Source organism: Monodelphis domestica, chromosome 1 (assembly GCF_027887165.1).
Source record: "Monodelphis domestica isolate mMonDom1 chromosome 1, mMonDom1.pri, whole genome shotgun sequence".
In the NCBI taxonomy this organism is placed as follows: Eukaryota; Metazoa; Chordata; class Mammalia; order Didelphimorphia; family Didelphidae; genus Monodelphis; species Monodelphis domestica.
Window position 1 is genome coordinate 629734624 of NC_077227.1, and position 20887 is coordinate 629755510.

The 20887-nt window shown below is 38.9% G+C and overlaps 1 protein-coding gene across 1 annotated transcript; it reads right to left on the reverse strand.

The window, feature by feature from the left end:
• Positions 1-2818: 2818 nt before the first annotated feature.
• On the reverse strand, positions 2819-20377 carry BMP2 (bone morphogenetic protein 2). Its single transcript, XM_007476707.2, has 3 exons — positions 17665-20377; positions 15552-15898; positions 2819-4788 (listed from the first exon to the last, which is right to left on the reverse strand). Exons 2-3 carry the CDS (start codon positions 15889-15891, stop codon positions 3944-3946), a joined length of 1185 nt encoding a protein of 394 aa, XP_007476769.1. The 5' UTR covers positions 15892-15898; positions 17665-20377; the 3' UTR covers positions 2819-3943.
• Between the last annotated feature and the right edge of the window lie 510 nt (positions 20378-20887).

Consider the following 20887-nt stretch of genomic DNA (forward strand, 5'->3'; position numbering starts at 1 on the left):
AAATGTGTAATTTGTAGGTATGTACTGTGTGCAGTTATGCTTAGACTAATATTTAAAATCACTGATATCCTCTAAAATAACAGGGAAGGTAAATCTAATGCAAAAATTATCACACTAGATTGTAAAGCAATATTGAGTGATTTGGAGATCATTTACTGTTTTAAATTATGCAAGTTGGTAGGGCAAATTGGGTCAGATGTTTCTAAAGGGACATTGTAATAAACTTATTTACGGCTGCATATAGTAAGTGCTCAATATCCCATGCTATTATTCTCCCTCTCTTATCAAGGGGGGTGGGGTGGAGGATAATTGTTTTTAGGTCTAAATTATCAAATGGGGTATTATATTGATCAGCTCACATGGATAATTGCTTGACTTTGCTTTGTCTAGTGAGACACAACCTAAAGTAGAAGCTGGAGTAGATATTATGCTGAGACAGAAGCTGGGACTGGTAGTTCTTCTCAGGGGAGGCGGGGGAGGAAAGGAATAGAGATCTGGAGATGCCATAACAGTCAAGATACAGTGACTGTGGGACTCAAGGGGAAGGAGGAAAGTACTAAACCAGACAAGGAATCCACAAAATTCAATCAGTAATGAAAGGAGATCCAAGGCAGAAAATTTGAGAAACTACTACTATTTTGGCCCCACATATTAGCAAAGGCACATACTGCAATTGCTGGCAGGTCAATGCAAGAAGAATTCAAAATATCCTACAGATTTATGATTGATGTGTAAAGTCACATTGATGGCCTTGGAATGTACTTAACATTCTCTTTGCCTAAGGATTCCATGTATGAAGCAAAAGAAGGAAAAGACTACAAATCAAAACATTCCTTGTTTTCTCAGAGAGGATAAATAGCAGAAAAGATGTGAAGCCAAGCAAAAAATTCTACCTGTCAATTTCTTATACCATCAAGTCAGAAGAACCTATTTGATTAGAAACCTCTAAAAACAATAGAAACAAAGTTGGTGCCAGAAGTTAGTGAACAATTTCTATGTATGTATTCTTGCTTCTATCAGTGAAGAGAATCAAAACTATTGAAGAGCTCAGCCTCACCACACAGTCTCATTTTTTACTTTTTGGCCATGGTTTTCCATAAATTCTCCACCTAGAATCTAATCAATATGGCAGTGTATGCTCATACCCCACCCCCAAACCCACACCCACCCACCATATGCATAATATGCCTATGCTCAAAGAATATATTACATCTAAATATATAGAGAGACATTTCTCTTACCATGATTTTGAATGAAAGTCTAATCAATCCTACTGCACATACATGTTAAATTCACTAAAAAAAGAGGAAAAGATGAAGTCCTTTTAGATCAAAATTCTAGATATTTAGCATCTAATCCTTTCTCCTGAGGCCTTATGACTTCTACCAGGGAATTTGCAGACAGGGAAAACTGTGCAGAAAAAAAATTTTTTTAAGTGAGCTATAAAGATTATCCACAACATTCAGTTTTGTGGAGGTAGAGAGTGCTCTCTCCTAATGTCACAGTGGAAAAAATAATAGGACTTAAAGAATCAAAGGATTTCAAAGCTGGAAAAGACTATGAGGCCAGTCAGGTAATATAAATCTTACCTGGACAAGAATCTCCTCTTTAACATATCCAACAAATGGCCCTCTAAACTTTGCTTAAAGGTTTCATCGGTGATGAGAAACACACTACTTCCTGAGGTAGCCTATTTTACTTATGGCTAACTCTAATTGTTGGGAAATATTTCAAGGCCACATTTAACTCTTTGAAACTTTCACTTATGGCTCTTAAGTTCTGCTCTCTGGGGATAAATACAATAAATCTAATCCTTCTTCCACATGATAATACTTCAAATACTTAAAGTCAGTGTCATGTCTTGCCCTAAGTCTTCTCTTTGCCAGACTAAGCATCCCCATTTTGTTAAAGTGCTCTTCATGTGGCACAGCTATTTGCCACCTTGATTGTAGTCATCTCTAGTTTATCAAAGTTTTTCCTAAAGAGGAAATTGACCAGTAATAATAATACTGCAATGAATTGGTCAGTAATAATCAATGGCTTTATCCAAAGTTACTGATAGGAACTAGAGTTAAATTGTCAGGTAGAAAGTGTCCAGTGTTGAATTTAAAACTGCCTTCCCCACTTTATAACCTTTAAGAGGTTAAATACATTCTAGGGACTATTAAATAACATTATGGACACTGAATCTAGATCTTTGAAAAGAATCTGTCAAATACACCAGAGAAAAATTATTTTTTTAAAATCAGTTTCAGAGCTAGCATAGAGCACAAAATGTAGGAATAGAGATCAACTGACATGCTAAAACTCTTGAAAACTCCCATGTAAATAGCAAGGATATTCCCAGACTTTTTTCATGAAGCAATCAAATCCACTGAGCCTTTCCCTTGGTTTGATGTTATTGATGTGCATGTAGAGATAAATACTTGTTGTAGTCCAACTGGCAAAAGTAGCATGCAGAACCTTTCCTTTTCTGAATTCACCTTAGTTCTAGCGATACAGCATGAAACATAATTTCTGAGCATTCATTCCATATTGTCCAGATTTTTGCCTGTTTGATAGGTTGTTTGGCCTTAAATATTTTTTTTACAAAAAAATTGTTAGTGAAAAACATGTTAAGTGAAAAAAAATTATTTTGGTGCAAGTATGAGTTCAGTTGACATCTTATTTGCAAATCTGAAGTCATCCCTTAGCCTTTTTTTTTGTTCTTTTTTAGATAAAGGATTTCAGAGTCGCCAATGCAAATACAAGGTAGCATTATGAATACTATATAAATGCACCATTTTCTTTTACAGATTGGAATTTATAGAATGAAATATCAGAGTTCCAATATTTATTATCTGAAGTAGGTTTAACATTTGGAAAATGCGTTCAAACACAAAATCTTAGAAAGAAAAGCAAGTGAATTTGACAGACAGCACTGGGGTAGACAGAAACTATGGATGACAATATTTTGTTTTACTGGGGGCAAAATTTGAAAACAGGGATCATTTTAGTTTAATGAGCTCCCATGTAAGTTTTTCTTGGTTTGTTTTTTTTAAAAGACTTATTCCCATCTCTTAAGACGAGGGCCAACAGGAAGTTTTAAATATACGTGACCACAATATCAATAATGAAGAACTCTTACATTTTATTTAATGCTTTGGCCAGGACAGCTATTTAAAGGGGTTACTAGTTAAGGAAAGAAGAATAACAAGCCATCATTCACTTTCCTATAAGTTCAAACATTTTACTAAAGGTTTCGATTGGCCCTGCTGTAATCGCTCTGCAAATTAGTTGGGAACTTCAGTATTTCTATTAGATCAGCAATGTCTGGTTCTTATCCAAAGATTCCGCCTAACGAAGATGCCAGTTCTCATGGATTGGACAGCCCACCCTGCAGCATTCCTGAGAATTGTACAATATAATAATCTTGAAAGTCAGCAGAGTGGATTATCCACTTTTTTTTTTCTGGACTTGAACTTGTGACCTTAACAGTAGCACTGCAAAAAAGCAAATGTGCTATGCACTTTGCCATAGTAACCTTCCATGTATACTTTTCAACTTAAATACACACAACTGAAACAGCTACAATTTTGGAAAATTATGTACAAACCCTATATTTCTTTTGATTACATATAAATACAAATTATCTATTTTCTAAAAAGTGGTTATAATAGTAAATAAATACAAAATAAGAATCTGACCATTATACTTCATGTGCTGGGGTTGAACCCATATAAAATGTACAACTAAAATACATTTAAAATCTTTAAGGAATAATTCTCTGATTAAAATATTTGTTTTCCCAACTTTTTGTAGACATAAATATATTTTCAAAATAGCTGTGTTTTTTTTTTCATTTCATTACATAAATAAAGTCTTCATTGGGAAATATTAAAGTGTCAACTTGTGTTTTTTTTTTTGCTTTTGTCTAATATATATTTTTAAAAATTCTGCTGTGCTAACGACACCCACATCCCTCCACAACCATATCTTGATAATTCTTTAACACGACTTTTTCATTTTCATCAAGGTAGAGCATGGAGATAGCACTGAGTTCTGTTGGTACACAGCATGCCTTGGGGATTTTGGAGTTAACTGAATTGACCAAAGTCTGAACAATGGCATGATTTGTTGAGTTCAGGTGATCAGCCAATGGAAAAGGGCATTCCCCATGGCAGTAAAAGGCATGATACCCCGGCGGGGCAACAATCCAGTCATTCCACCCCACGTCACTGAAGTCTACATATAAAGGATGTCGCTTGCAACTGGACTTGAGGCGTTTCCGCTGTTTGTGTTTTGCTTGACGCTTTTCTCTTTTGTGGAGAGGGTGTCCTTTGCCATCGTGGCCAAAAGTTACTAGTAATGGTCTTATCTGTGACCAGCTATGATCGTCCTGATGCAAAGACCTACTAATCCTTACGTGTCTCTTGGAGACTGCTCTGTCATCATCCAAGTGAATCACTTCTACCACAAACCCGTGGTTTGCCTGTCCCTGTGCAATCCACCTCATCACAGCGGGTGTGACATCAAAGTTTTCCCATTTACTTGCATTATGATTTACCAACCTTGTGTCCAATAGTCTTGTGATGGGGTATTCAGAGATGAATGTTGCTGGCTTAATAATTTCATAAATATTAATACGGTGATGGTGATTGCTGTTATTTTCAAAAGCTTCCTGCACCTGCTCCCGAAAAACCTTAAGTTCAGCTGAGGTGATAAGTTCCTCATTGGGGATGGAAGTTAAATTAAAGAAGAAACGCCGGACTGTTTTCCCATTTGTTTCTGGCAGCTCTTCCAAAGATTCTGATTCAGTTGCAAAAAAGGAAAAACAAAAACAAAAAAATCCATCAATAAGTGAGACAAATAGTGACAATTGGAATAGAAATGTTTTCAATTCAAACTTTGTAATTCAGCAACTGGAAAAGAAGAGATTCGAAAAAAAATTTAAGAAAAAAGTTCCTCTTGTCTACGTGTTTGTTTATATGAGCATGTACAGCAAGAACCAAAAATACAATTCACTATCATGCTTTTGATTCAATACTGCAGTACTGCATTCCAGGTGGTTATAATAACGGGGAATGAACTATGAAGCATTACTTTGGAATTCAAGGACTTTAGCAAAAAAACTTTAGCACTGTAGTTAGCAGAGGTCTAATGAGAATGATTAAAACTGACTGAGGATTTACAGAAATTATTGCATTTCTTTAAAAAAAAATACGTCTTTAATGTCAATCCCTTAAGCTCTATTCCAAAACATTACTCTACAATTTAGATGATTTACAAATCTTGATATACAGATTTCAGTGTCCTAATTAAAGACTATGAACTCAACATCTGTGATGATATTTTAGGAAGCACACCCTACTATTTCATTCAATAGTCCATAGACAAGGGCATTTATATGAATCTCCTTCTTCTTCGGGGGAAACGCATGGGTGGTACTAGGATACTGTGGTAATTAGCTCCAAACAATATCAAGAGAAATAGCTTCCCATCTGAAGTCTTTCCTATGACCTCCACATGACCCCCCAAAGCCAGGTTACTTTTCAGATACTTTTAAGAGGAAAACAGCTTGTGTGCACGTGTGTGTGTATGTGTGTGTGTTTCTGGAAAGTATATTAAAATATAAACAGCTACACAATTCTACTACAAATGAGATTCAAACTCATGAAGATTTTTCCTTCCAATTTCCTTGAGTAATATAATATTCATAATATTACTTACTGAACTCAATGTAATTTAGATAATGTCAAGGCAAAGATTATAGCTTCTGAAGAAAATATGTTAGAAGGGATTTTATTGGTTGGATTCTGATGTTCTGATGGATACTATTCTGATCAACTTGCATATAAGTTTGCTTCTCTTTCCATTTATATTTTATCTTGTGTAAATTACTTGAGAATTTGCTCTCTCATAAAGAACAAACTGATACATATAGTTACTATTTAATTAAGTGGCCTCCTCATATAAAGATTGCTAAAAGATAAAAATGAGCAGTGATTTTAAATTATAGCTATTTAGTTAAAGGTATCAACTTAATTAAAAATCTAGGAAAATTTGTTATGTCACAGTTTCATGTTATAACAAGTAGAGTCTACATTTTCTTTCACCTTCCTTCTGTTCTTAGCTTCTCTTCTCCCTCTTTTTCTTTCTCCTTTCCCTCCCTCCCTCCCTCCCTCCCTCTCTCTCTCTCTCTCTCTCTCTCTCTCTCTTCTTTCTCTTTCTCTTCTTTCTCTTTCTCTTCTTTCTCTTCTTTCTTTCTTTCTTTCTTTCTTTCTTTCTTTCTTTCTTTCTTTCTTTCTTTCTTTCTTTCTTTCTTTCTTTCTTTCTTTCTTTCTTTCTTCCTTCCTTCCTTCCTTCCTTCCTTCCTTCCTTCCTTCCTTCCTTCCTTCCTTCCTTCCTTCCTTCCTTTCCTCCTCTTTCTATATGACTATCAAAGACTAATAACAACAAGTCCTTTACAAAATACAGATACCTTTGGAAAAGGACATGATGACACAGAATACTGACCAGGCCACCATTCCAAAGGTAGTACTTATGTACCAGGAAAAGAAAGAAATTCCTTCTCACTAATTATTCTGCTTCTGTCTTTAGTTTAAGGATTAAATAAAAAAAAAAAAACAGTAATTTTCCAATTTTGTGAATACTTTTGCTAAGGAGCAATTCAGTTCTGATTTTTTAAACGTCAAAGCTGATTGTAATTTTTCAGAAACCAAATGAATTGAACAACAATGTAAATGACATCTTGGCAAAAATGCAAGCATTTTGAACTGTGGTCAGCAGATAAGGAGATACATGCCAGGAAGTACAGAAAACTCCTTTGCTTGCATTGGGGAATGTCGATCAAAGGAAAAAATCTCAGTCTTTCTTCAATCTGTATAGGTCAATCCACCTAAATCTGCTGATTAAATTCTTTGGAAACCAATCAGCATTTTCTATGCTTATGCCAACATACTCCCACTGGCAAATGATATTGCCATTAAGGTGACTGCACTACAAATGATCAATTAACACTTTAATGAGTGACAATAATCTAACCTCCTCTTCCTCCATCTTCTGCATTTAAGCCTTGAGGCCTTGATTCAGCTAACTCTCATACATATTGGGAACTTCTGGAAAAAGTTGAGAGAAAAATAGCTAATCATTTACATGTATGTAACTATGTTTACCCTTCATTCTCAGTTCCCCTAAGTGACTACAAGTAAACCTCCCATTTGACTTGAGAAGATTGAAAGAATCTGATCCATGGAGGAAAAGACATACAACTCTTAAAACATTTAATTTTACTATGGTATATTGATGAAAACAGCTTAAAAAAAAAAACAGGAATGTACCAAGAAGGGAGGTGGAGTAAAAGGAGAATAAACACTTCTCTATCAAATAAACAAGAAAAAGAAAGGGACTAAAACATAGAATAAGGAAAAGAAGAAAAACTTCTCAATAAGCAAAAGAGACAAATGAAGGGCAAAAGAATGAGATGAGAAGATAGTAAAAGAAGGCACTGTCCACAAAGGGAGAATAAATTTTAGGAAGAGGAGCACCAGCAGATCAGAGAAGAATTAATTTAATAAACAGGAAATAAAACCTGAGAGAAAGCAAAAAATCTTGATTTTCTAACCTGCATCTTCAATAGATTCATCATGCAGTGCTTTTCTATCATCTCTTCAAAACAGAAGTGGCATGAAGGCAGCTCTGACTATAGTTATGTGAGTTAAATTTAAGTCAGAGGGATAGAATGCTGTCAAGGATCTGAAAACCTTGGGAAACAGCCACATTTTGCCCCAGACAAATTTACCTTGGGACATTTCCTACCCCTCCCCTCCCGCCAACCCCAGGTGAGGCCACAAAGGAAGGGGTCAGAAAGACCAAAACAAGGTCCAAAGAGTAAGATGCAAAGAAACAGCAAGAAATAAAAACGGGGGAGGGGGTGCAAAGGCACACTGGAGATAATGGGAGAAAGTGTGTCAGGGAAGAATGGGAAGGAAAATCCAAAACCTATGAAAGGAAAGAATACATGAACCAAACATGTTTTGGAACAGGGAACAGAAGAAAGAGGGAATGTAGGGAGGAAGGAATTAAGGAAAGATAGAAAGGGAAAAAAGAAGGAAGGAATGAAGAGATAAAAGGAGGAGAGGGAAAGGAAGGAAAGAAGGGATCTAGGGAGGGAAGAAAAAGGAAAGGGAGAGAGGAAGAAAAGAAAGAAGAGAGGGGGAATAAATGGAAGGAAAGTTTGGAGGTAGGGAGACAGGAAGTCTATAATAGGACAATCAGAAATATAAGTTGAATCCATCTTGCTTCAAATTGTTTTTAAAAGATCATGGATTTTACTGTTATGATACAAATCAGTACATAGTATTGAGGAGGGGGAATAATTTCCAATCCTTACATATTTTTATGAGATAGTTTGGCTTTTGGAATAGCCTCCAATAATTGTCACCTCTAGAACTTGATGAGACTTACAACTGAGATATATTAGTACAAGCAAATAAAGAGAAGAAAATAGCAAGAAATCTAAGAAGTCTCTTGTTCTTTGTAAATTATAGGAACTGTGCCTCCCCCCCAACCTATTTTCTTTCTACCTATTAGGCTAAGTATATAGAGTACCATGACATATTTATTTTTTTTTAAAGGACATATCACAAGAACCCTTGCTTAAAATTGCTCTTCATTGTTCTCCATACAGACCAGATAATAAAAGTTGAGAGAGAGACACACAGAGAGAGAGAGAGAGACAGACAGACAGACAGAGAGAGATAGAGAGACAGAGAGGGAGGGAGTAGACCTGTGATGTCATCAATAAAGGCAACTTCCAAATGAGGAGACTCTCTCCCAAGGCAGTTCAGAACTTTCTTTGCAATTTAATAGTCTTAGGGAGCTGCCGGGAGCACTGAGAGATTGTGATGTGCCCCCTTGGGGAACACAACCAGCATGTGTCTCATGTAGGACATAAGTCCTCATGACTTTTTACTTCCAAAACTAGCTCTCTATCCATGGGTATCTCTCAGTGGATATTATGCATGAAATTTTATTTTGTGGCAACTTAGACATTGCTGACAATTTTGTATAGAAGGCAGTATGTTAAGCCACCTTAGCCTTATAGCACCTGCTTGGGCAGTATCCTTGCTTATGGAAAGTAAGTAAAGTAAAGAGAAAAGACTCAATACTTATGCCAGTCATCATTCAAACAAAAGAGAAAAATTCAATTAATCTATAACACAGCCAGCATTCATTTTATCTGAACATGTCAAATGATTTGGCTAGATTTTTGAATGTCTATTCTGATTTGGGGAATATATATTTCATCTAGTTTCAGAAACAGGAAATCTTGTCAGCATGAGCTAAAGAGGTATGGGAATAAATAAATGAAAAAGACACAGAATGGCATGTAGTTAATATAGCAGTATAATAATCACATTGTGGGTTCAGTTCCAACTTTATTTTATTTACTTATTTTTATATGGACCTAGCATCTCCTCACTGTAGGAAACTCTCTTCATGTAGATCTGCAATATAACAATAGAGTTGCCTGGGGCCTTGAGTGATTAAATGACTTGTCCAGTGTCACACAAAGAAATGTAAAAAGTGTCACAACAATGTATAAGAAAGCAGGGTTTGAATCTAAGTCTTCCTATTTTCAAGATTGGTCCTCTAGCTTGCTCTCTCTTTCCTAATAGTATTAAAGTAGGAAAACTCTTCCTGTAAAATAACTTCAATAGTTCCAAAAATATTTATTAAACAGCACTATTTTCATAGATTTAGAGTTGGCAGTGACCTTAGAGATCATCTAGGATAGAGGTCCTTAACTAAGGTCCATAAAATAAATACTTACGTGTGTATTCATTTCATACACATACATGTACACCACACACACACACACACACACACACACACACACACACACACACACAGAGCAACCAGGTGGATTGAGTGCTGGACCTGGAGTTAGAAAGACCTAAATCCAAATCTGGTCTGAGACACTCACTAGCGGTGTTACCCTGGGCAAGTCACTTAAACGGTCTCTCTCAGTTTCCTCATTTGTAAAATGAACTGGAGAAGGAAAAGATGGACCACTCTAATATCTTTACCAAGAAAATCCAAATGGGGACAGGAAGAATCAGAGATGACTGAAATAATTGAGCAACAACAAATTGTAAATACATACATATATATCTGATTAATGAATTTCCTTTATAATCCCATATATCTTATTTTATGCACTTAAAACATGATTCTGAGAAGGGATCCATAAGCTTCATCAGACCACCAAGGGGGTCTATGACATTAAAAAAAGAGGAAGAATCCCTGATCTAAATTTTGCAGATAAAGATACAGAGGTCTAAAGAAGTGAATGGTTAGATAATGGTCACTAACTTGGTAAAAGAATTAGGACAGTATAGGGGATCTGACACTACAATAGTGATGCCCAAGCACAATTTTATTTGATTTGGTAGTTCTCTCCTCCTAAAAGTGTAGACTAATAAAGTTGGAAAAGATGCTTCACAAGGTGAAATTAAAATTAATTTTCTTTTGAAAACTTTATCAACTCCATGAGAAAACTTCAGATAGAATGAGTTGCAACTTAAACTAAGGTTAGAATAATTGCTCTGCCATTTCTGACAATGTCACAAAAGGTGAAAATAAAAATAGAGAAGCATCTAAGAACTCTTCTTTAAAAAAGAAAAGAAAGATAATCTGTCAGGATTTTTTAAATGGAGACAAATCATTGCAAAACAGAAAAAAACAAAAACAAAAACACCCAAACAAACAAAGGGAAGGTAAGCAAGAAATCATACTCCTCTCTCCCTACAAGATGGTGCCATTATCACAATGAGAAAAAACAAACAAAAAAACCCCATTGTTATTAATAACACTCCAACCTACCCTAAGGTATACTTTCCTATATTTCTGTAATAAATCAATGCATCATATTGTCACCTGAACTATATAGGGCAAAAAAGATAGAATTTATAGGAAACACATGTGAGACTCAATGTGTGAGGAAAAAAAAAAAAACCCTACCACTGCCACCAAAAGATTAAAGGGAAATAATTTTCATTGTAATTGTCCTCTTTCTTTACTTTATATCAACAATTCATTCATTGAGAGAAATCAAAAAATTTAGATACTAGCTCCTGGTTCTGTCATTAACCAGCTTAGTACAACTTTATGTCTTAGCGTTTTAATTTCCTTGTCTATAAAATGAAAAATTTGGACTAAATCAGGGGTTCTAAACCTGTTTGTGTCATGGTTCCCTTTGAAAGTCTAATAAAGTCCTTGGACCTCTTCTCAGAATAATATTTTTAAACTCATAAAAATAGAATTAAAAACCAATTATATTAATATGTCAAAATATTTTGATATATCAAGCTATATTGATGTATCAAAATATTTTCTCATGTGAATTCATAGACCTCCCTAAAATCCACCTATGGACCTCAAGTTAAGAAACCTCAGTCAAAATGATCTCTAAGACCCTCTCTAGAACAAATCTTCAATGATCTTATTTTGTGCAAGACAGGATAATAGAGATTTTAAGGGATAAAAATGATAAACATGTCCCTGATCTCAAAACATATAAAATGTAAAACCCTGAGGGTTCATGTGTTATACCTGCATGATTCAGTTTGGATACCAATCCAGACCACTACCTCTCTTAGAAGACTATAGACTTTGAGATTTTCTCTGTCTGAAAAATCCATCACCTTGTAGACAACCTAGTGAGGAGACTGTATTTAAAGCCAGACTGATCTTCAGATAATTGGCTTCTATCCCTCCTACCAAATTTTGTACTAAGCTTGATTGAGCTAGTGCTCCCCTGGCACAGGGGAGAAACCAGTGCAACTTCTATGCTATGGTGACATATCAAAATAGAGTTTGTATTGGGACCAGCCATATATCAAGGAACAATAATTCAAGATGAAATATATTTGAGGGGGATTAAATATGGCTTAAGTCTGTAAGTGGCATTACTATTGAGCCATTTGCTGGGTCTTAACACTTTTGGTGGGGTTGTAATATAGAGAATTTTATGATTTAATAAGCTTTTACTGGAATTTAAAGTTTCTATCATCAAAAGGGGGCAAGGGGAGGTGGAAAGAATGGTTCTGAGCAGAAGACAGGTCATGATCTTTGCAGCTAATATGAGAAATGTGAGGTACTTCACATTTTTCTTGTCTGGCCAAATATTTTACAATTAAGCATAGAGCCAAAACTTGTAGGTTCAACAGATCTGACAAACCTGGGGGTACCTGAAAATCTGCTTGTAAAAATATAAGTGGCTTATATGCATAAGGAATTTTAAATGTTCTTTTCACACAGAGCAGCTAATGTTCATAGTCTAAGTCTTCTGAAGTTCAAAGGAGAACTTTAACAAGAAGTGTGGCACTTTCTTCCCTTTGAAATCAGGACACAAATGCTTGTACAACACTGAAGAAATAGCACAAACAAGACTTTCCTGAGTTAAACAGAAGACATGATAACTGATAACAGTGTTTCAAGATTTCCTAACATATGATATGGATTAGCCTTAGAATGAAAGAGCTTTAAAAATGACATTTTCTGCCTTGCTTTAATTATTCTCGAGCCACAAAAAAATGCTGTTCTTAGGATTCCAGGCTGTAATCTAAGGAAATCAATAACTGCTCCTTATACTGAGAAACTTTGATGGTGCCCAAACACTAAATTTTGTCCTCTAGTAAAGGGTGAGATGGCAGCATTCCAATATATTTTCTTTTATTGCTACGTACAGTGCAAAGGCCACTGACATACTTGTAACAGTAAGTATCAAGTACCATTTCAAAGAATGGTGACTCAGCCTTAACAAAATTGTAATAAGTAAGATATCTAGATTAACAAAAAATTGGAAGTATTAATGAGCTTCCATCACATTTGATATGAAAACATCCTGTGCACCAATAATTTAACTCCTTATCTAAATCAAGTCATGATAACCTGTTAATTTTTTCACTCCCCCATTTTTTTTTTGACATTCAGTCTATAAATGTGATAGATAAGATTCAAGATTCAATCCTACACAAGCAAAGCAATGTACTTCAGTTGAGTAGTGGCATCTTACTTAATGGTTTATGGCTTAACCAAAACTCATCAAACTTTCTTGGGGAACAAAATGATGAAAAGAGAATGTGAAAATCATTTAAGTTTACATATGTTTATAGTAGGAAACCTGATTCAGTTGAAAGAGCATTAACTCTAAAGTCAGAGGACTTGTGTTTGAATGCTTCCCCTAAAACTTATCATCTGTGTGGTTTTAGGGAATCTATTTCATCTTCCTTAAGACTCTATTTCCTAATCTGTAAAATGAGAGGGATGGATTAGATTGTCAATGAAGTCATTTCTAGCTGTAAGAGCTATCTTGTTAAATGTGTACCCAAATGGTATCTCCTTTTAGATACTATGTAAAACTGGAAAGATTTCAACATTAAATAAGAAATATAACCTTTCTCTGAAGTAAAGTTCTCATTATTAAAATGCCTATTTCCAGAGGAGATATCAAAATATCTATTCTTGTTATTCTTTGCTCTTAAAATCCATTCCAGGCAATATCAGGTGAATAGGAGAGGGGAGCATAGAATTTCAATGATCCCAAGAATTTGGTGACAAGGGTCATAGCTATAATAACAGTGACATTACTACAAAAATCAACAGAGCCTTTCAGAGTTTTCAGTTGCTGAATACTGAAGAATTTGAAATAGATCTTATTGTCCGGGTACCAAAGTTCACATGCCTGAGAAATGAGCTTGAAAATGAAAGTGACTACTAAGTTTTCTCTTCTTGATGAAGATTTTTTAAATGTTAAGAAACTGGTTTTGTTCTTTTGCCTGCTTTGGAACCTAATAATCACTGAGAACAAGTGTTTTAACCAATGAAAGTCATTCCCAGCTGTGAGAAAATGTCTGATGGCTCATACTTCTGACTTATATTTATAATTGGGGGTAGACTATTACTCTTATATTCTCTAAAAGTATTCAAAAGTAGGGAAAAGCAACCCCTAAGAGGAGTTACATGGTGTACCTGTACCCTAATTTTCTCAATCCAACTCCTTACAAATTGAGATCTTGAAACAGATTTTGCCTAACCTGTTTTAGTACTTTATTCAATTAAGAGTCAAGAAACACTGTATCTCTCAGCAGATATTAAAAATCAGTAAAATGAGCATAAAAATAATACCTACTTCACATTATTGTGAAAATACGAGACATTTTAAAGCACTTTGAAAACCTTAAATTGCACTATTTAAATTTTAGCTATATTAAGTAAATTATATAAGCATCTTCCAAATGAATTGAGTTCTAACTAGATTTTTACTAATCTCTTTAAGAACTTAATTATAATATAGAAGCATTTAAAAAACTAGATATTCAGCCACTATAATCAATACATTGACATTTTGATGCTTTTAATAAATATTACATCCTTTATCATAAAAATCATGTTACCTGCAAGTCATCTAAAGTTAAAGGGACAGCTGGTACAAAGCTTTCATTTACTGGATTTATAAGGATTACTTTATTTCTACACTAAAATTATCTATGATTTAAGCAAAAGACAACAAAGTCAGCGTAGAAACAATACAATTGATTGTTGAATTGATCTCTCAAAGGGATTAATTAGATAGGGATTAGAAGCCTTCCAAACTATCCCAGACAACTGTAAATTAGGAGTTTCTAGGACTATATAGTATGAAAAGATAAAAGCTATTTGTGGGGATTTTTTAGGTGGACTTGGTCTGAAAAACCCTCACATTGACTTTCTGAAGGGGAAAATGGAAAATGGGTTGGAGAGATTTGACGTGAATGTAGACAAATTCTTTTTGTAGACCTTTGTACAAGAAAAAAAAAATAAGGATGTAATTCCTGCAAACTTTCTAAGTTCATTTTATTCAATAAGGGGATATAGTTTTATCTTTGTTATTCCTATCTCTCAGTATTAAACGTATGTACTACCTTTCACATAACTTCTGGTGTGTCTGTTAAGAGGGAGGTGTAGAGGAGAAAGCAGCAGTCAAATTGTTCATCACAACTGGCTGGTAACTCCAAAGTTTCAGAGTTAATGTGGGATTGTGTGTGTGTGTGTGTGTGTGTGTGTGTGTGTGTGTGTGTGTGTGTGTGTGTGTGTGTGTGTGTATGTTTCTGTGTATGGGGGCTGGAGGGGGAAAATTCCCATTTCCTTCACTAGCACAAGGCATAAAAACTGAACGGGCAAGTTTCCCTGGCTCTTGTCTTATTGCCATCAACAAATGTTTACTGAATGGCTCAAGATCACATCACAATGTTAGAGCCAGAAGCATCTCAGTAATCATCTAGTCTTCCCCCACCCCCACCCCCATTTCACAGAGAAGAAAACTGAGATGGGAAAGTGATTTGTTTCATGCCATACTGCTAGTAAGTTGTGCCAGGGGACCTTAACGATTCAAACCTAGGTTTCATGACTTTAAGTGCCCAAATTACTTCCTACATCTGGAAGCCTCTGTTACTAGGCACTGTTCAGGACAGAGATGATCCCTGCTCAAGTCTCTCTCCTGCCCAGTTACTTCCCCGGTCCCTCACCTTCATGGTGGAAGCTTCTGACAGTATTAGCTCGGCTGGTTGCTCTCTCCAGCTGGTAGTCCATGGTGGGATCCCCCAGTTGGCCCGAATGCAGGCGGTAGAGGTCTAGCATGTAGGGGGGGATGATCGCGTTTTTGCTGGGGCTCGGTCTCTGCTTCAGACCGAACATACTGAGCAGTCGTAGCTCAAACTCGCTCAGGATTTCTTCTGACTGCTGCGGTGTGGAGCGGCCGGATTCAGCGAACTTCCTCCGGCCCACCTCCGGGATGAGGCCGGCCGAATCACCCAGCAAGACTTGGTAAAGCAGCAGCGCTAGAAGAGAGCGGATCCCGGCAACCATGGTCAACCTGCAGAGAGGGTTTGGGGAATGGGGTGGGGTAGGGTGGGAGAAAGGATCGGGATGGACAGCAGAAAATCGAGGATGGAGGTGAGTCCTGGAGTTCCGTGACAGATACACCGCGCCAGCGGGCTAGGACCCTTGCCGGTGGCAAGCTTGTCCCAAGCGGGCCAGCTTGCCCAGCAAGTCCGCATCTGGCCCTAGCCACAGCCCGCGCCACAGTCCCGGGGAAGTTGTCCCTGCAGCCACCTCCCCAAGATCTCCGGGCTCTGGGGAGCTTCCTTCCACCTACCCCCGCCTCTAGGGGGCAGGGGCGCCATGACTGCAGTGGGGAGTGGGCGCTAGCTGGGGCTACCATCACCGACCGCGCCCCGCCCACTCTCTAGATTAACCCAGCCCCCCCCCCCCCACTTCAGCAATCTCCCGGAAACTCCAGTGGTTGTTGAGACTTTATACTTTAAAACAGTCTTCGAGGGAGTAAATTGAGTTTGGGGGATCCAGGGAGGGGACGCCGGTAGAGGAGCTTCCCCATTCCCTCCACGCACCGAACTAGGGCATCTGAGGTGCGGGGATAACCAGTTTGGTAAATGTATAGGTTCCATTTCCCGTGGGTCATGTTAACAACACAAGGTACTCATCTCAGCGATATGAAACACACTGAACAAAACTTTTAGAAACATCCCACCCGCCAAGCATAATTTCTTAACACATACACACTAACGTAAATATATACAGCACATCTCTTTCCATTATAAAACACAATGCGTAAGACTTCCTCATACGCACACACTTGTATATTACTTCCAGGCATGCTACATTCACAATATATGACTTCCGAACCACATACGTGATTCAGGGCACACCACTTCCACATATATACATACACACATGCATGTATTATCACACACTACATATAACATACTTTCAAGGTATGTTGTAACACTTTTTTTATATATACACACACAGAACAGACCTTACACAAGGAAAAAAAGTATTATATATACACACTTTTCGAGGGCCATACAAACGTCTAGAGAGTCGGGGGAGGGAGTCTGTATTATTTCAGATGTCAGAATAGTGAAAGAAAAGAAAAAAAAGAGAAAAAGAGAGTGAACCGAATTCTTTGTCCCTCAGATATCTCTAGAAACCAAAGACCTTCCCCTCTCTTTCTAAAATAAGTAGCAGGAAGGGGCCAGCAGGGAGGGAGGTGGAGGAAAGTTCTCAAGAAAGATGTGTAACAGGGAGACCGGCTACCTGGTGGAAATGGAAAAAGGCTTTGAGTCTAACGGGTGAAACAGAGGGGCAACCTTCTTTAAGAGTTGGTTTTTTTTTTTTTTTCAAATCATCAGCGAAGTGTTAACAGCCATAATAAAATATCCTGGAAGGGGGAGGAAAGGGGCGAAGGAAGGAGGGGCGAAAAGGGAGTGCACTTCAAGTTGTCTTGGAGTGGAGCCGCCAAGGAAGGGGGGGGGGACCGTGTAAAGGGGTGGGGGAGCGGGAGCCAGCTGCAGCTGGGACCGCGCTGCACGTGGGCACTATAGGGTGTTTACCTTCGGCCGAGCTGCGCCCGTCGGGCGGGGGAGGGAGGGACGGAGGGAGTTTGTGTCTGTTGAGCTTGGGTAGCTGAAGGCAAGTGGAGATGGGCCCACAAACCTCCGTCACCTCCTGGGAACCGGGTCAGTATAGGTGCGAAAAGCTCTAGCATCACTGGGACCCCACGCCCACCCCCTCTTCGCGGTGCAAACCCTCTCCATCCCCAGAGAATCATTCCTCTACCTTTAGGAGACTGCCGATTGACTAAGAAGCACACGGGGGCACGTCCATTGAAACAGCCTCCACATGGAAAAATCTCTGGCGGTGGAGATTGAAGCTGTGATTTTTGTATCCGTTCCTCCTCCCTGGTGCCTGTCGAGGCGGCCCCCCCTTTCCCGGGTGGCAGCAGAGATGATCCGACTCTCCAGGAAGAGAAGCTGGGGGTCCAGGAGGGGGAGAGGGTAAATGGAAAATAAATTCTCCCCGCGGTTGAAAAGTCACCAGTTTTGAAGGGGGTTTGGGGGTAGTTATTTTCTCTGCAAGTTCAAGAAGTCCTCAGCCAAGTGCTGACACATAACAACAGCGAGAAGGAGGAGGAGGAGGGGGGAGGAAGGGGGGAAAAAGTTCTGAAGTCGTCCTTAGGAAAAACCACCCGCTGGCTGCCTTTTCCTCCGGGACGGATAAAAGAGGGGGGTTGTGTCTCTCGAACCCTTCTCTAGCTCCTCTGCAGCCCATCGTTTTGGGAACACATCCTGAGAAAAAGGTGCCCAGAGGTGTATCCCTGCTGCGGGGGGTGGGCTGAGATTGCCTGGGTTGTACCTGTAGGGGAGTCCAAGGAGGTTAGGCTGAGCAGGGGTGGCAGCGGCAAAGGCAGCAGCGGCGGCAAGGCTGGCGTCTGCAGGAGAGTTTTCTGCTCTCGGTGTGTTTTTTTTCCGCATCACTTGGTGTTACTCCAAACTTGCCTCTCTTACAGCTGTTAAGCAGAAAATAGAAAATCTCCAAAGTCCAGCCCGCCTCTGAAGCATACTTTCAGCAGATGGTTAGTCAGCAGGCAGTCCCAGTCAAACCAGGCTGGTGGTTTTCCTTTTCTTAAAAATTTTTTCTTTTTGCTTGCACACACAGCAATCAACAAGTTGTCTTGTCCTTTGTGTCAGTAAGTTGAGACGAATCATGTATCTATGGGTATAGAAAAGTAAATTTTCTTCTTTTCAAACGAAAAACTGGGCGCTTTGCATCCCTAGACGGAGAGATGGGCACTTGGCCGCTTCAGACGGGTGTGCGATACTGCAGGTCCCAGGCATTAAATTTCGACTTCCCCCCCGCCCAGATATTTCTTTCACCCTCCCTGGTTCTCTTTAGTCTGTCCTGAATGGCGAAGCAGTTCGGGATGGGTAACAGAAGACACTTTACTCTCGAGTTCCTCTCAAGTGCACACACAAATTTCCAGCCTCCTTCTACTCGCGCGTGTGTGTGTTGTCTTCTTGCTGTAAATTGATTGAGGCGGTTTGATGCCTCCTTATGCTTTTTGTTTCTTGGCTGCTGCTGATGTCACGACCTCGGGGGCTTGAGACTTCTCTGCCAATCACAGGCCGCCTGTGGGAACTGGGACTCGCCGGAGGGAGTGAGAGCAGGGAGAGGAGAGAACTCCTGCTGTGGCAGGAGCAGCAGCAGCGGCGGCGGCGGCGGCAGCAGCGGCGGCGGCGGCAGCAGCAGCAGCAGCAGCGGCGGCGGCGGCGGCGGCGGCGCTGTGGCAGCACAGTGCCTGCTTTTAAAGGGGACGCCGCCTCCTTTTCCCTCCCAGGCCCTCACAGCAAACCACCCCACAGTCTTTCCCCTTTCTCAGTCATTCCAGATCTCAAAATCTTTAAGGTAGAAAAGGAACCAAAAGGTATAGCCCTGAGGAATGAAACCTTTTGATAGGGGTGGGGTCTAGAGAGAGAGGGAGGGAAATGTTAGGGTAAAGGGTGGGCTGACCAGCACCAGTACTCCGTTCTTAAAGGAGAAAAGAAAGTTTATTAAAAATAATGATGATGATAAAAATAATAAACTTTTAAAAGCTGCAGCTTCCTCAAGGAGATTTCGGAAGTGAATACGGGAACTCCCTTGTTCCCCACCTGGCCCAGGCCCGTTATTTCCCTTTCAGTTTTTCGGTTTCACAATACAAATGCGTTTGGGAAAACTGAACAAAGTTGCAAAGTACAACTTCCTTGCAGTGGCGATTCAGACACAACTGTCCTTCCAGTAGAAGGCACATCTGTCACATCTGTCCGAGTTAAAACACACAAGAACCAATAAGGTCATGTAGAAGTGCTCTTTAAATCTTTTACGGTATATATACACACATACACGAAAACACATTAAATATACGTACATGTGTGTAGGTAGATTCATTTATATAGTGGAAATGCTAAGAGTCTATATGAGTCTGGATTCCAGCTTGCTGTTCCTTTCACTTCCCCTTTGGTAGTGGGGGTGAGAGAATAAGAAGGGGGGGGGGTATTATTAATCTTTATGGCAGCAATCACTGCTTGCTAAGAAACTTATCTCATGCAGCCCATCGGCACGAGATTAGCTGCTCAGATGACAGTAAAATAATGCACAGCGTGATCCAGGCAAACAAGAAGATTCCGGTTTGAGGTTTAGGAGAATCCCCTCCCCCGCCCCGCGTCTCTTGCCCCCAATCGGGAAAGATGTGAATGTAGTTTCTTTCTTTCTTCCCCTCCCCCCGCCCCCCAACTCCACAGCCTGGCCTTCTCTCGTTTTTAGTATCCCGAGGAGCTGCTATGGCTGGAAGTCTGGTGTTTGGAGTATTACCATCTCCCAAGATTCCTGGATCTCCCCGGGGAAATGACTTCTCCTCTGTAAGACTTGGGCAGCAAGGCATGCATAGCTCAGGCATTCACTAAAGTTGTCGGGAAAAAGCTAAAGCCGGGGAAGGCCAAATCCGTGAAGACTGTATTCACTTAATAAGCCCCTGCGCCTACAAGCGGAGAGGTAGAGCAAAGTCAGATGAGATAGAGATTTGAACAATGATCTATTATATATGTGTGTGTATTATTTTTTCGGCAGGGAAGCTAAAATAATTCGAGGTTACCCTTACGTAAATCGGATTAGAGCCCCACAGAGGAGGAATTAAGGATTTGCTGCATCCAAAGGTGTGAAGGTTAAAAAAGGCATTTGGGGGAGGGCTGCTCATTAGGAATAAGGAAGAAAGTAAGAATAAATGATACCACAAAAAGGGGAAAAAGCTACCTACTATTACTATATTACAGAACACAAGAAAAACTATTAGAAAATTTTAAACAATTTCATTAAAATCTTACAATAAACTAAAAAGAAATTATATGTTCCATTCAGAGATATGGGCCAAGATTTTTTTAAGTGTAATTTTATTTTGGAAAATATATCTACTTCCTATATGAAACTTAACTAAAGTTAATTATTACGTTATCCCCCCTGGGAATTT

Coding starts and splice junctions, on each gene's coding strand:
- BMP2 (XM_007476707.2), bottom strand. CDS start 15,891: ATGGTTGCCGGGATCCGCTCTCTTCTAGCGCTGCTGCTTTACCAAGTC. Junction 4,789..15,551: donor CAGAAGCTTCCACCATGAAG/GTGAGGGACCGG, acceptor CAACTGAATCAG/AATCTTTGGAAGAGCTGCCA.